Source organism: Eublepharis macularius, chromosome 4 (genome assembly GCF_028583425.1).
Source record: "Eublepharis macularius isolate TG4126 chromosome 4, MPM_Emac_v1.0, whole genome shotgun sequence".
Classification (NCBI taxonomy): domain Eukaryota; kingdom Metazoa; phylum Chordata; class Lepidosauria; order Squamata; family Eublepharidae; genus Eublepharis; species Eublepharis macularius.
The window spans coordinates 35,116,088-35,131,349 of record NC_072793.1 but is presented as its reverse complement, the minus strand read 5'-3'; the positions used below and the strand labels follow the sequence as shown (position 1 = coordinate 35,131,349).

The 15,262-nt window shown below is 45.2% G+C and overlaps 1 protein-coding gene across 2 annotated transcripts in view; it reads right to left on the bottom strand.

The window, feature by feature from the left end:
* The window catches only part of MGAT5B (alpha-1,6-mannosylglycoprotein 6-beta-N-acetylglucosaminyltransferase B), a 268,434-nt gene extending 253,702 nt beyond the window's left edge, over positions 1-14,732 (bottom strand). For both annotated transcript variants that reach the window (XM_054978295.1, XM_054978294.1), the window contains exon 1: positions 14,665-14,732. In XM_054978295.1, coding sequence (XP_054834270.1) covers positions 14,665-14,732 — 68 coding nt within the window. The remainder of the gene's footprint in view (positions 1-14,664) is intronic.
* Positions 14,733-15,262: the final 530 nt, after the last annotated feature.

Sequence of the window (15,262 nt, the reverse complement as noted above, 5' to 3'; positions counted from 1 at the left end):
CTTTGACTACTTCTTGTAGATAAAGATATAGGAGTCCAACACTGAGACTGGATCCAGCCACTACATATTCTACACAGTTCCTTCACTGACTCATCTCTGAATAAGAACCTCATAGGTTTCAGAATGAGAATTCTCTCCAAGCATCAGGTATGCCAATTCCACACATCAGGCATTCGTAAGACATACATGGACAATGTATGGCCTAATATTGTTTGTTGCCAACTAATCCAAATATAAATTCAAAGGCTAGCAGGATCAGTGCAAGTAGCAATATGGCAGAAATCCTCCTATCCCACATTAGACAGCACCCCTTTCTTATACTACTATTCTCCCCCCCCCCCCGGCCACTCACGCACACACACACTTTTCATTTAGGACTACAGTACAAGGCTATCTGTGGCGAGCTCTTAAAATAAGGAATTAAAACTACAGCTTAATGGGAATGCTACATTATGGAGTGACAAGGGAGGGCAGACTTGTGTTTCTGGATGCTATTTAGTTGTTTTTTTTTTCAAGAGCCTTGGGAGCTACAAAGCGGTGGCTCGGTGGGTGAAGCCAGTCACAAAATGGTGGCTCAGAGGGTGAAGCCAGTCACAAAATGGTGGCTCAGAGGGTGAAGCCAGTCACAAAATGGTGGCTCAGAGGGTGAAGCCAGTCACAAAATGGTGACTGGCAAAAATTGTATAGCCTTTCAGAACAGATCTGCAAAGCTCATGTGGAAGAACCTTTCCTCTGCTGTTTCCCAAAGCAACCCACCATCACCACCCCAAACTGTAAATTGCCCTGCAGGAGAAAAGAAATACAGCTGCTGTGGTAGCGCTAAAGGAAAAGATAACCAAACGATTACAGCAGCACTGAAAGAGAAACAGAGTCAGAGATGTACTTTTAATTGCTTGGAGAGTGACTGGTCACTCCTAAGTGATCATCTATCTTTCCGGCTCTACACTATTCACCCACTTCAGCAATAACCTCCTCTTCTCCAACAGCAAAATTTAATGAAGTAATACCAGGGGGATGGGCTGGCATATTTAATTATCAGAGTGGATCCTGGTTTTTCTTCAGATTCTTTCCATTGTTAAGTAACTCATCATTATGTGAGACCTTGTTTATGCATCTGAAGTTTCATAATTATACTCTGGCAAGGAATGATGGTTAAACACTGCATTTAATTACTAATTTAGACCATTGGAAAAGAGGAAAAAAGAAGAGGGGGGAACTCCTCATAATTAACTGAAAAAAGAAAAATAGTCAAAAGGAGTTGCATGGTATAGAATCTCATTATAAAAACAGAAACTTCAAGACTGCAAATGCTTTTCAGAGGAAAGAAACATCAATGCCTGGAGCACCTGAAAGGAGCAGAAGACGTGACTTACAAGAACTTTTAGATGTATGGGCCAATATGGTGATTGGGTCATTCAGTTCACTCTGGTTGTCCGGAAGCAAAAACAACCACCTCCTTAGTATCTGGCTTCCATCTCACAACATGTCTGGAGTTCGCAAAATTGCTGAAAGGACCCTCCCCCTCCCATGTTAAGAAGCAACGATAAATGGAAGCATTCCTAATATATTAACAGCAGTAATAACATAATAATAACAACATTCAATTTATCTATCGCCGTTCAGGACAACTTAATGCCCACTCAGGACAGTTTACAAAATGTGTTATTAACAGCCAGAAGGAGAAATCTGGAACAGATCTACTTGTTTTATTCAGTGGGGTTTACTCCCAAGAAATCGTTCTTAGGAATGCATGCAGAGTGTGACTCTAGAAGCTTATTATATTTACTTCCTTAAACTGTAGTTACTCTGATTCCCCTCAAGTTCACTGTTGTTTTCAACAAATCACAAAAACATTAAAATACACGATAGCCATTTCAACAGAATTTAAAGCAGGACTAGTTCAAGACAGAGCATGTATAGCATACAAATTAAATCTTGGGGGTGGGGGAATAAAATGCAACAGCAATTTCAGTCTTTTTTTTTTAAAGTTTTATTGAAGAACCATATACAACTAATTAATTACAATGCAGAACCAAACAGAAATACATTTGAAGTATATTATTTCAAGTCCTTATAGAGAATCTACAATACACACCCACCCTAACTTGAAGTTAACATTAGATAGTGATAGCACAGTATCATTGCTGGTCCTGTATTTAAGCTATGTTCTTCTTTTTCCCTAACTTAACTTTACAGCATGATCATTTCTAAATGATAGGATACAATCAACAATCTCTAATTTCTCAGGTTCTTCGAGATCTTCTATCTTCTTGTATTGAACCATATAATACAACTAATTATCAGACAGGTGAGTGATTAACACATGGAATTCACTGCCTCAGGAGGTGGTGGCAGCTTCAAGCACAGACAGCTTCAAGAGGGGATTGGATCAACATATGGAACAGAGGTCCATCAGTGGCTATTAGCCACAAGGTATAGATGGAACTCTCTGTCTAGGGCAGTGATGCTCTGTATTCTTGGTGTTTTTTGGGGGGGGGGGGGTAATCAGTGGGAGGGCTTCTAGTGTCCCTTCCCCACTGGCAGACCTCCTGATGACACCTGGTTTTTTGGCCACTGTGACACAGAGCGTTGGATGGGCCATTGGCCTGATCCAACATGGCTATGTTCTTATGTTCTTAGGTATATGTACAGAGACTCGAAAAAACTGAGCAGGTCTAGGGAAGCCAAAGTGATGGGCTGGGAAAGAAGACCAAAAAAAGAAATTCTGCCCCACCCATAGACCTGTGATGTGGGAGCACATACCTCATTGCTACCCATATCCCCCAGCTCCTTGCATACAGAAAATTCAAGAATGTTACATATTCAGCTTACTAGTTGAAACATCTCCAGACTTTTCAGAATTTAGAACTTAAGAGTCCCTCTATTTCTATTTCTCCATATTCTGCTTCTTCAGTAACAGAACATTTGTTGCTTTTAGCTGAAGTCAATGGAGACTGAGTCTTTTTTCAGCTCTAGTTCCCACTTGCTCTAAAGTAGACAGTCCCCGTGCAGATAGTAGAGCTGCTTCAGAAGCATGGTCATATGCAACATACTGAGCTTGGTTATACTCCACAAACATTTTGCCAGAGCATAGCCAACAATATTTAACCCCAGCTGCCTGCAGTTTAGAAATAGTGGGTTTTAAGTCTCCACGATTCTTGAGCATTTCTGAAGGTAGGTCAGGAAATACAGATATCTTACTTCCTTGGAATTCCAAGCCGTTCAGCTGGCGTGCTTCCATCAAGATTTTCCTCCTGGTCTGGTAATCAGCAGGAGAGGCTGCTTCAGAAATATTGGCACGGTGTGCCATGGAGCTGGCAGCGGCAGTGCAGGCGGCTGGAAGGCCACCTGTGCCATTCACCTGCCCCGCTGAGGGGGTGGCCGGCTTGCCACGTGCTCCCTGTCCTGCAGGGCAGGCAAATGGCATGGGCGGCCTCCCCCCCCTCTGCTCAGCTACCCACGCTGCTGCCGGCAGGCTCCCAGTGGCTGGCAGCTGCGCCCAGCACCCCCTTTGGTGGCACCGGGGGCAGACTACCCCCCTGCCCCCCCGTCAATCTGGCTCTACAACTTGGTAAGCTCTCGCAATTAAAGGCATCACCCCCTCCTCCAGTTTTAGCTAAGTAGCTATCCAGGACGCCATAAAAATAGTGAGTTCCGTTGCTGCTTCAGCATTTGATGGAAACCCACGAAATTTTAAATTTTTATCTCTTAAACGAGAATCCAGTATCATGATTGTGAGTAATTCCGCACATGTTGAATAATGCACTTCCAATCCTCTTTATAGATCATTTGGAACGGATTTTTTTTGTGTGCGGAACAAAAAATCCACCTCAAATGATTGATAAAGGGCATTGAAAGTACATTATCCAATGTGTGTGGAATCAGCCTTTTTCTCTGGACCAGCCATCTTGAGAAGTTATTCCCATCTTTTTTTCCAAGCCAGCAACTTTCTTTAAGGCTTCTTCTGCTTTCTGAGCAGTTTGCTTATGCTGAGTCTCCAGTTCATCCATACGGTGAGCTAAAGGGGCTATCATATCATTATTATGTCCATCATATCTTGTTTTAATTCTTGACGCTGTTTCTTCAAGGCTTCTAGTAAGAACGTTGTTGTTAGGAGCGAGCCTGCATCGTTAATATATCCGTGGCTCGACGAGACTATGGAGGTGCTGGCTGCTTCTGCTGAAGCAAAAAAGTCCTCTAATGAAGAAGCTCCCCCGACATTCTTTAGTTTCTGTTTAGCCTTTGAAGCCTTGGGTGGCATTTTCCAAGACTAATTTGCTTCAAATTAATAAGTTAAAGTTATTTTAAGAGCAAGAGACATGGGAGCAACAGATAATGGCTTCTACACAGCACACCATCAAAGCCACACCCCATTTCAATCTTTAAGAAAAGATTAAAAAACAAAAGAACGAAGTCTTCACCTGATGCCTAAACAGAGAGAGAGAAATGTGCACATTTCAAAGAAGGGAAAGTTCCACTGACACGGTGCTGTCACTGAGAAGGCCTTACCCATGTCATCACCTGCCTCACAGGAGAAGGTGGGAGCACCTTCAGAAGAACCTGTGATGAGAACCAATTCATAAGGGAAGAGACAGTCTTTCGAGTATCCTTAGCCCAGGTACCATATGGCTTTAAAGGATAAAATTAGAACTTTAAATTACACTTGGAAAGAAACAAGCAATCAATGCAGCTCTCAGGGAAAATATAATCACCGCATAATGTTCCTGTTAATACACTTGCTGCAGCATTTTGGGCCCACTGATGTTTCAGTCTTGAAAGGTACAGCACATTAACGGAGGCTTGATGTAACCAAAACAAGGATAACTGTAACCAGGTCATGTCTTTCCAGGAAACAGTGCCGCTGGTGCACCAACCAAAGGCCACTTGAGGATTCCACTTGAGCATCCAAAAAAACCTGCATGTACCTCCATTTTGATTGGATTGAGCTTCAGAGTATTCACTTTTATTCAGCACATTACTGCTTTCAGGCCTGCTCAGCTCCTCCATTGCCTTACTCAGCTTAAGAGAGAACTCCTGTCGAGTCTCATTAGCATACTGATGGCACCTCACTCCAAATCCCCTGGTGGCCTCCGCCAGTGACTTCATTTCATGTAGAGGTTAAAAAGCAAGGGAGAACCAAAGGGAGCCTACAGCACAGCTGCCTGGGAGCAGACATATATTCCCCCCTCAACATCACCTTCTGGAATCCACCTTCCGTGAAAAAGTTGGACCTCTAGAGTATGGTGCCCACTTCCAGTCCAGTCCCAAAAGATATCACGGACCATGGTATGGAACACCTCTGACAGAGAGAATCTAAGAGAATCAACAAGAAATCCATCTACTCCTCTCTCCTAGAACAGGCTGTCTGTCAGAAAAACCAAGGTGGTTTAGGTGCCAAACTCAGGCCAGAAACTAATTGAAATGGGTCCAGAAAACCTGTTTCATGAAGGAATGTTTGTAGTTACACTGCTACCACCTTCTAAAGTACATTTCCCTAAAGGAAAGATTTGTGATTATCCATGAGAAAACTTCTTTAGGAGTAGTTTTACTTCGAGGCATTTGGGACAACTCCCTCTCTGAAGGATCCAGCCAGTCATTTCCCTCTTTTGAGTTATATGTAAAAGTGGGAGTCTTGCAAGATGTGAGGAGGGAAATCCCATCCTTTTTGTGTCCCCTCTTGCTACTGGGCCACCCACTTGGCAGCCAGCACATCCACAGTGCCACCACCAGTGGCTACCTGGTCCATACTGCTGCTGGCAGCAGCTCCCCCTCCCACCCCGCTGTCACATGGCATGGCACCACTTCCAGGCCAGCTGTGTTTACATCTGACCAAGTCAACAATGGGACAGAGCCGATGCCCGGCCTCTACAGGGGCAATTCTCACTACAGAACCTTCATGTTGTCTGTACAAGCACAGATAATGTTCCTCTGTTTGGGAGGACTTTAATTCCCCCCCCCCTTTTTTTAAAGTATTCAAATTTTCCTGCAATCCTGGGGTGTCACTTAAGTTGGCAGAGCCGTTTTTTGTCTCCATGGCCTCAATCCATGGATTTAAGTATCCTCAGATGAGGCCATATTAACTAATACATATATTGATGATATGATATGACAAAAAGAGCAAGAGTCAAGAGGGTGTGGTAGAATAAAGTATTCCAAGCATCCTATCCATGCTCAAGTTGCAATAACTGAAAGTTATCAAAGCAAACATGATCTGGCAACATCAGAGAACATAGCTGAATCAATGACTGCATCCAATTCCAAATGAGTGTAGGCAATTTTATCTGTAAATTGTTCAGCAAACGTATCATAGTGGGCTGAGGAGGGTTCTGCAGAGTTCTGAACTTCACCTGCTTGAAGCAGCTTTCACTTGAAACAGTTCTGGTGGATCACTGTGAATGGATACAGTGGTGGAGGGAAACATATTGAGCAAGCTAAGAAACCCTCATCTGGCTGTATCTGTCTTCATTTTGCAGGTATCGCACATACTTATGCAAAAGTACAGACAAAATGCTTCTCCTCCTGGCTATTCCCTTTACATGAGCCTTTTTCTCAGATGCCTTGCTGGACAAAAGCCCCACCAGGCCCAGCCACTATCTAAAATCATGGTGGGTGCCAGGAAAGGTATTAGTAAGCACTATAGCAGCCAAGGGGTCCCCATTGGGGATCCCTTCTGTGTTACTGGTAGAAAGGCTATTGTACCTCCATACATTTGCAATCCATGAACCCATCCCTACCTACACAGAGAACATCCCAGAGAAAAACCATTTTTGCAATTATATATCAAGCTTGGCATTATGTCTCAATGCTATGTTCAGCAGTAGCACTTTTTGTAGTTACCAACTTTGAGTTGTGACATTCCTGACGATTTTAACAGTGGAGCCTGAGGAGGGTGGAATTTTGGATGGGGAAGGATCTAATGCTATAGCATCCACCCTGCAAAGTAGCCATTTTCTTGAGGGGAACTAATCTCTGTGGGTGGGTTGTAATTCCATGAGATCTCCATGCTATACCTGGAGGTTGGCAAACTTAGCTGACTTACAATCCTTTTACTAGTTTTATACCATTTGGGTAGGGTTGCCAGATCCCCCTACCCCCCGGGTGGGAGGTAGGAGGCCCGGCACCTACATTCAGCTGCTCCCTCACACACTCGCAAAGGAAGTGACATCATCATGCAGAACTCCTGCTCCCGAATCAGGCTGCTGCAGCACATGGGAGTACACCGCGCTGCCCAGGAGCACATCCAGGAGGTGCATTCCCCCCTGCCGGCCAGGTAAGCAGGAGGGGGGGAGGGGGCCAGGGTTCCCCTGCCCCCAGTGGGGGACTGGCAACCCCACATTTGGGTTACATTTACATATGTTGAATGGATCTGGCTTCCAAACAGGAAAGTTTCTGGTAAGTTCTAGAGTCTAGTTTAGAGTTTTTGTTTTATTGTATTTATTTAGAACATGTTTATGCTGCCTCTCCAGAGAACCTGTTCAACACAGCTTACGTCTTTGCTTCGTTATTACATCACCACCTGAACAGACACTTTTGAAAATTAAGTTTAAAGTACCTAGCACGTATTTCTGGGATTAGAATGGCAGATCATAGCCAATACAAGACCAAGAGCCAGTCAGGTTTAGTAGTCAGAATGAACTAAGCCTGGGGAGGGAGACATCCAAATCTCCACTCACCATGAAACTGACTGGGTGATCTTGGACCAGTCAGTCTTAGCTTAACTTTCCCCACAGCATTGTTGTGAAGATAAAATAGAGGAGAGGGAAAAATGTACGCACTGCATCGAGCTCTTTGAAGGGAGGATGGGGTTAGGGTTGCCAGTCCCACACTGGGGGCAGGGGATCCCCTGCGCCCACCCTCCACCCCCTGCCCCACTTACCTGACCAGTTGGGGGGAATGCACCTCCCGGGCACATTCCTGGGTGGTGCAGTGTGCTCCTGCGCACTGCAGTGACCCAATTCCGGCCAAATCAGGCTGCTGAGGAGCGTGGGAACACTCCTGCATGCCCCAGTGGCCCAATTCGGGCCAATTCAGGCCCGATTCGGCCCTTCTACAGAGTGCAGAAGTGCTCCCACGGAGGCATGTGGGCTGTGTGATGACGTCACTTCCTGGAAGTGACATCATCACACAGCCCGGGAACGTGCATACACACTCTGTATGCACATGAGAGGAACACCAAAGGTAGGTGCCAGGCCTCCAACATCCCACCCAGGGGATTAGGGGACCTGGCAACCCTAGATGGGGTAAATAGTATAATCCTAACTAGTTTAAGACCACTAGAATCAATAGATTTAGACTGAAGTTACTCACTTGAGGATTGCACTCTAAATGTACTGTCATCAGATATAGAACAATGTGAAAGGGAATTGCAGCAAAGGGTGGAAGAGGGTTAAATCTTTTTAATGCTCAGTATGACCTGTATATTTAATATATTTGCAAAGAACACAGAATTCTTCGTGTGCACTATTCGATTTAATCTGAATATAGTTTGAGAGCCTCCTTGGCACTTAATATTTACAGATCAAGACTCAGCAATTATTGGGTCAGCTAATGAATGCCATAAAAGCAGTTAATAATAATGCATCTAATGAAGTAAGCTCTGACTCATGTAAGCTAATGCTAGAATCAATTCTGTTAGTCTCTATGGTGCCCCAGGAGGCCCCTTTTTACGAAAGCTGTAGAGTCCACGTCACCATCCAGTGCTTTGTGCAAGGCAATGTCATTTAGGAGGGCTTTTAGCCAAGAATAGTTTTATTTTGACCTTCGGATGTTTTTAAGCTATTACCGTATTTCAGAAAGTGTTGTATATAAACTGCTTGAGCGTTTAGGAAAAGCAGATATATCAACGCATTACAAAAATTTCTTGTACTACATTTCTCTATATGCTCATAGAAGTACAAGTATTTTTCTAATATTTGAATTGCCAGCGCTGAGAATGCTCATATAAACACTTCCGAATGTGGGGTTCCCAATACATGTAGAGCAAAGAGAAATGGAACGCACTGGCACATCCGCTTCCACAAACATACACCACAAAAGCACTTGTCATTACATGCAACTATACATTTTGTACATGTAAATCCAATGGGAAAATTGGCCCACTGTTAGCTTAAACCACATCAGCTTTTTTGCCATAATGGTAGCCAAATGACTGGCCTACTCTGGCCAGTCTCCAATCCTGCCACCTTTCAGTTTAGCTAGCATGACAAGCCTGGTTCTGCTATTCTATTAAATCAAGCATCAGTCAACAAGACAGAAAGCGGCAGCTCTCACTGATGGTTGTGTATAGTTCTTGACGCAACTGGCACAACTAGTGAATGGCTACTGAGACAAATCCTTCCACCCAGTTTTTGCATGCAACCCCCAACCTGGCGGCTTTGGGCTCATCTTCTTGCCTCACTTCAATCAGCTTTGCCACAATCTTTAACAACATCAGGATTGGCACATTGTTTAGAAGCTCATCAGAAAGGAAGAAATTGCTCAAATAACCTCTTTGTCCACGAGTAACCTCAACATTGAGCAGCAGACACTCACAGTTCCCAGACCATTCTACTAGCAGGATGTGTTTTTGTAGAATTCACATTTTCAAAATATGTTGGGACTGTCTGACACAGCAACAGGGTTTGGTCACCCAGAATGCATTCCACAAGGACCACCGTCACCTCTTGTACCCATATGATGCATGTATTTTCAAACATGTCCTGGTTGCTTTTTCATTTTTCATTAGCAGGAATACACATACAAAAAAATCTTAGAGGTCTATCTGAAAAATACAGTGAAAGCAGAATTCTTCACCTAACTCTTAAGACTTCAGCAATCCACAGTTTTGGCCAGGAACCTCACTCTCGCTCGCCCTTCTTTCCGTCTAGCCACAGAGATCCGTTCCCCTGGAGAAAATGGCTACTTTTCTATGGAATAATGCCATGCCAAAGTCTTTTCCCTCCCCAAACCCCACTTTCTCCAGGTTTCTCCAGGTTTTACCACCACCACCACCCCAGATCTCCAGGAATTTCCTAAATTGGAGCTGGCAACCCTATTCACCTCTCTGGGTGGGGCCTTAGTCTGTCTAGAAGAGCGGTATATAAGTGCAGTTGTTGTTGTTGTCGTTAAAATGATGTCATTTTTGGTAAAGTGGGAGTACGAAGGACAGCATGTGCAAATTAGCACCCGCCGCCACCCACCACAGATACCCCATTCCCCAGTTTGGCTGCCAGGGGACCTTGCTTATAATCAGGCTTGATGCCAGGGTCCATATGCCCTGATAGGACCCAAGTGCAGAGGGAAAAGTTTCAGGCCGCCATTTTGAATGCCTGAAGCTGCCTCATAGTGAGTCAGATCATGTGGTCCATTAATGTAAGTACTGTCTACTCTGACAGGCAGAAGCTTTGCATATCACCTACTAACTGACCCATTTAACTGGAGACTGAACTTGGTTGGGACCTTCTACATGCATAGGAAATGCTCTGACAATAAGCCATTGCCCCACTCAGGGCTTTTTTTCTGGGAAAAGAGGTGGTGGAACTCAGTGGGTTGCCCGCAGAGAAAATGGTCACATGGCTGGTGGCCCCACCCCCTGATCTCCAGACAGAGGGAAGTTGAGATTGAGCAATCTAAACTCCCCTCTGTCTGGAGATCAGGGGGTGGGGCCACCAGCCATGTGACCATTTTCAAGAGGTTCCGAAACTCCGTTCCCCCACGTTCCCCCTGAAAAAAAGCCCTGCCCCCACTCTGGCCATTCACAAATCTTCCACAAATAGGGTTGCCAACTCTGGGTTGGGAAATCCCTGAGGATTTTAGAGGTGAAGCCTGGGAAGGGGGGGCGGGGTTGGGGATGAGAGAGAATTCAGTGGGATATCATGCCATACAGCCCACCCTCAGAAGCAGCTATTTTCTCCAGGGGAACTGATTTCTTTCATCTGGAGACCAGTTGTAATTCTTGGAGGCCTGCAATCTGTACAGCAATATATCCCAGACTCTTAAGCACATTTATTTGTAATTAAGTCCCACTGAACTCAGTGGAACCTTTTCCTGGCAGAGAGACCTGAGGACGATCAGGGTGCTGGGTGTCCTCCTGATTCCTCGATTCCCTGAGTAATACTACCCAATTTGCCTTCATCTCTGAAACCCTGTTGCTACTAATCCAATTTAGTCTGCAGCATAACCTGTTTTTCATTTTAAGATGACCAGCTCAAGACCTTGGGCTTTGCTGCCATGCCTTTAAAACAACTTATTTTTTCATTCCCACCTGTATCTATATTCAATATATCTAATTCTTAACATGGTCCCATGTGTTAAGAATAACATGAGTGGGCAGGGCCCTTTCCAGAACTGTTTTGGCCTTTGTAGGAAGGACACATTGCAGACAGGCCCAGCAGCAACCACAAAAGCAAATACAGAGGGCAACACTGTGTGTTAACAAGAGTATGTGACAAACAACCCACAACAGTAAGGTCTACAGACCAACACAATGTAATAAATTAGGCAAACACACAGGCAATTTGCTACCACACAACCCAAGCCCAGTTGCTTGTACTGCCTACAGCCACCCCATGGGAGCCAATGCAATACAGCGGTTACAGATTCAGATTAGGATCCGAGAGGCCCAGGTTTTTATTTATTTATGTATTTATTTAATTCAATTTGTACCCCACCCTCCCCGAGAACTGCCTCAGGGTGGCTTACAACATAAAATTTCCATTAAAACATCATAAAAATATAAAACTAATTAACAAAGCAAATTCAGGCACTTCTAACAATATACGGTTACTATAAAGTGTTCAAATCCCAATAGGCTGTGGTAGCTCACTAGGTGACTTTGGGCCAGTCACACAATCTCAGCCTAACTTAAGTCACAGGGCTGTTGTGAGGATAAAGTGGAGAAATCATGGTTGCCAATCTTCTGCTGCAGCCTGGAGATCTCCCAGAATTATAACCGATCACCAGATGACAAAGATCAGTTCCCCCAGAGAAAATGATTGCTTTGGAAGGTGGACTGTGTGAGTTTGCCAGACCCCTGGTCAAGGTTGGGGAATCCTCTGCCCCCAGGTCCGGTTGCCGCCACCACCAGCAGGTGACATTTTTAAAAAATTGGCAGTTATCACATGTATTGTTACATCACTTCTGGGGAAAACCTGTCAGTGATGGAGGGTAACTCTAGAAATCACCAGCACCATAGAGCTCCCAGTGATTCCTTGAGCTTAGGGCTTCCAGCTCCCCCGGTGGTGGTGGGGGATCCCCCAGCCTTTGCCCCCTGCTGCCACTCACCTGGCTGGTGGGGGGAAAGGCCCCAGGAGGCAAGAAAACTCCCAGGCCAGCACACAGTGGACACACTCCCCACAGGGGAGGTATGATGACATCACTTCCAGAAGTGATGTCATCGAGCCCAGAGAAGGGCATGCACCCACCCTTCAAAATTGTCACTTCTGGGTATTCCCTAGAAGTAAAACAGCTGCTTTGGACTCCATGGCATTATATCCTGCTGAAGCCACTTCCCAAACCTTGCCATCTCCAGGCTCCACCCCTAAACCTCCAGGAATTTCCCAACCTGGAGCTGGCAACCCCACAATAAAGCAGGTTAAGCTGAATGTGTGTGGCTGGCCCAAGGCCACCCAGCAAGCTTCCATGGCAGAGTGGGGATTTGAACCTGAGTCTTCCAGATCCTAGTCAGAAACTCTAACCACTACCCCACACTGACTTTCAATATGTGGAGGCAGATAAAGGTGGGTGGGTGAGTGGGAAGGAGAAAAGAAACCAGGGAAAGGTGAGGATACAGAGGAGGAAAATAGGCTGGAAAGAAGAATACAGGGGAAAGTAAGATGCCCCCACAACTCTTTTGAGGTTTCCCCAATGTGCATCGGTGCTCAATCCAGCCCAGTGGCCAGAACTGTAAAGTTTTCCTATGGAGAGGCTGCTGGGGGACGGAAGGAAAGCTGAAAAGGGGGGGGGGATACACGTAGGTTGGCTAAGGGGTGGGATGGAGAGAAGGAAGCAGGAAAAGGGGAGAGGCTATGGGGGCTTCCAGGGAAAAGGAAATAGTGGGGGAGGAGAAATGAGATGTCCCCACAGCCCTTGTGTTTCCCCTGTTTGTATTTCATATACTAATGAACATTCTGGTGAGCCTGAAAGCTTGGACGTTATTTGCCATGTGTAGTGTTCTGCTGATCTGATTTACCTGCAACCAACACAAGCTACTCGCAGTCTTGCCTTATTTTACCAGCAGCCTGTTGTTTCAGACTCTTCACTCTGCCTATAAGCCACAAACCTGTCCCTTGTACGGAAGGCCACTGAGCTCCACGGCCAATGGGCTACTCGCAGAACCTTCGTCGACCTAATTTCTGTTTTCGTTTCTTTTGTCAGATAACCACTAGTGAGCCTATCTTAGTAGACATAGCCGAAGTAATCAAGAACAGCACTTATTTGGTGCACCCCAAGCTTCCCTGAAGTAATACTAGCCAAGTCTCCAGGCCACTTCAACTCTCCGACAGACATCTGATCTGAAACCGCCATGGCATAGCTCTATTTTCCAAAGAGCGCCCAACCTGTAATGGAACGTCATGGAACAACACAGTATTCCTTTAGCAGCGGGTAGACATTGTAATCCATTCCCCTCTTCACGTCCCTTTCATAGCCTTGCTTTGATTTTTGGAGTTCAGTCCTAGAGAGTTACTTCCACCTGCCACAGTGTGTTGATCTGCCACTGGACGGAGAAGTCCAGACACAACATAGCACAACAACACATTCCTTCTGCAATAAGTAAACTACTTCAGGTTGAAGATAGAAACCCATAATCCTTAATTTAGCTTCCCTAACATATGCTTCAAATTCCACCTGGGAAGGCTCAAGCAGTTTATCTTGCTATTATGTTTTACACCCTTTTGTATTCACTCTTGGCTACTATGATCGTTTCCATTTCTTACCCCTTAAATGGCACAAATCAAAAGGATGTCTCTTCAGAGCAGTTAGGAAATAAACTTCAAAACCTCTTACATCATTTAGAGAAAAGAAACATCAGAAGAACAGGAAAGGCCCAGCGTGAACGTAAGACATAAACCAAAGAGGAACAGCACCCTAATGACCTGGATGGATGGATGGATCAACTGCAGTACAATCATAAAACTTTACAGACAATGTAGTGAGTAACAGTGGAAATGCCTGAATTACGCAGAGATTAATAACGCAATCCTAAGCAGAGTTACACCCTCCTAAGTCCATCAAAGGCAATGGGTTTAGAAAAGTATAACTCTGTTTAGGACTGCAGTGTAAAAAATAACAGATTCTAATCTGCAAAAACAGGTATGGAGCTGGAATAACTATTAAGTTGGTTTTCACCAATGAATCTAAAGACACCATGCAGAAGTTTAATATTAAATCGATGATCCCCCAGACCCCTACAAATCATTACAAGGATTAGTTTTGCTCCAAGACACCTGAAACTAACCCCCAGCAAATCCCAGCATAATAGGCAGAAATGGATGCACCGTTCCCCTTTTCACTGGGTCAAGTTCCAAGCCAACTCGCTTCGCTTACAACCATGCTGACCCACTCTCTAAGGGGCTCTCCCATTAGCCCACCCAACAGTTGGCACGGGCAGCATGCCATTTGGAAGGGAGTGGCCCCCACCCCTTCCAAGCAGCAGGGCGGGCAGGAAGCTTTAGAAGAGAGCTTTACCTAAAAGGCCTCAACGTGACGAGACATCTTCTGACCATTATTTTCCCATCTGAGTTCACTGTGAGCATTGTTCAAACTTCCTGCTTTTTTAGGGGAGAAAAAGGAAAGCAAGCAGCCAAGTAAGCCATCCAATTGCAACTGTTACACGGAGCTCACGGTGGGCAGAGGCTCTAGAGGACATGTACAGAGAAGGAGCGTAGAAGAGCCCCAATAAATCCACATGTAGAAAGGAAACCGGATCTTTGTTTCCCCTCCTAGGTGTTCTGTCTGTTGCTGTTTTCCTCTTAACAAATGCCGCTTCAGAAGAAAGAGGAGAGGAGAGCTGGCTGGTAGTGGCTCGATTGTAAGTCACATTTTGGAAGCAGATCGCAGAAAAGGCGGCATCCCTCCCTTCTCCAAGAATTAGATCCACTCCCGCCCAGGTGGGAGACACCTAGACCCACCGCCACTTCTCCACACGGGGTTCTTCATCACAGCCACTTTCTTCCACCCCCCTCCCCCAGGTTCACCTCGGCACAAATCCTAGAGCAAATCCTGCTTCCTTGTCCCTCTCCAAGCTTCAGCGCTTCCAGGCAGGTGCCATTTCCAGCGATTGCTT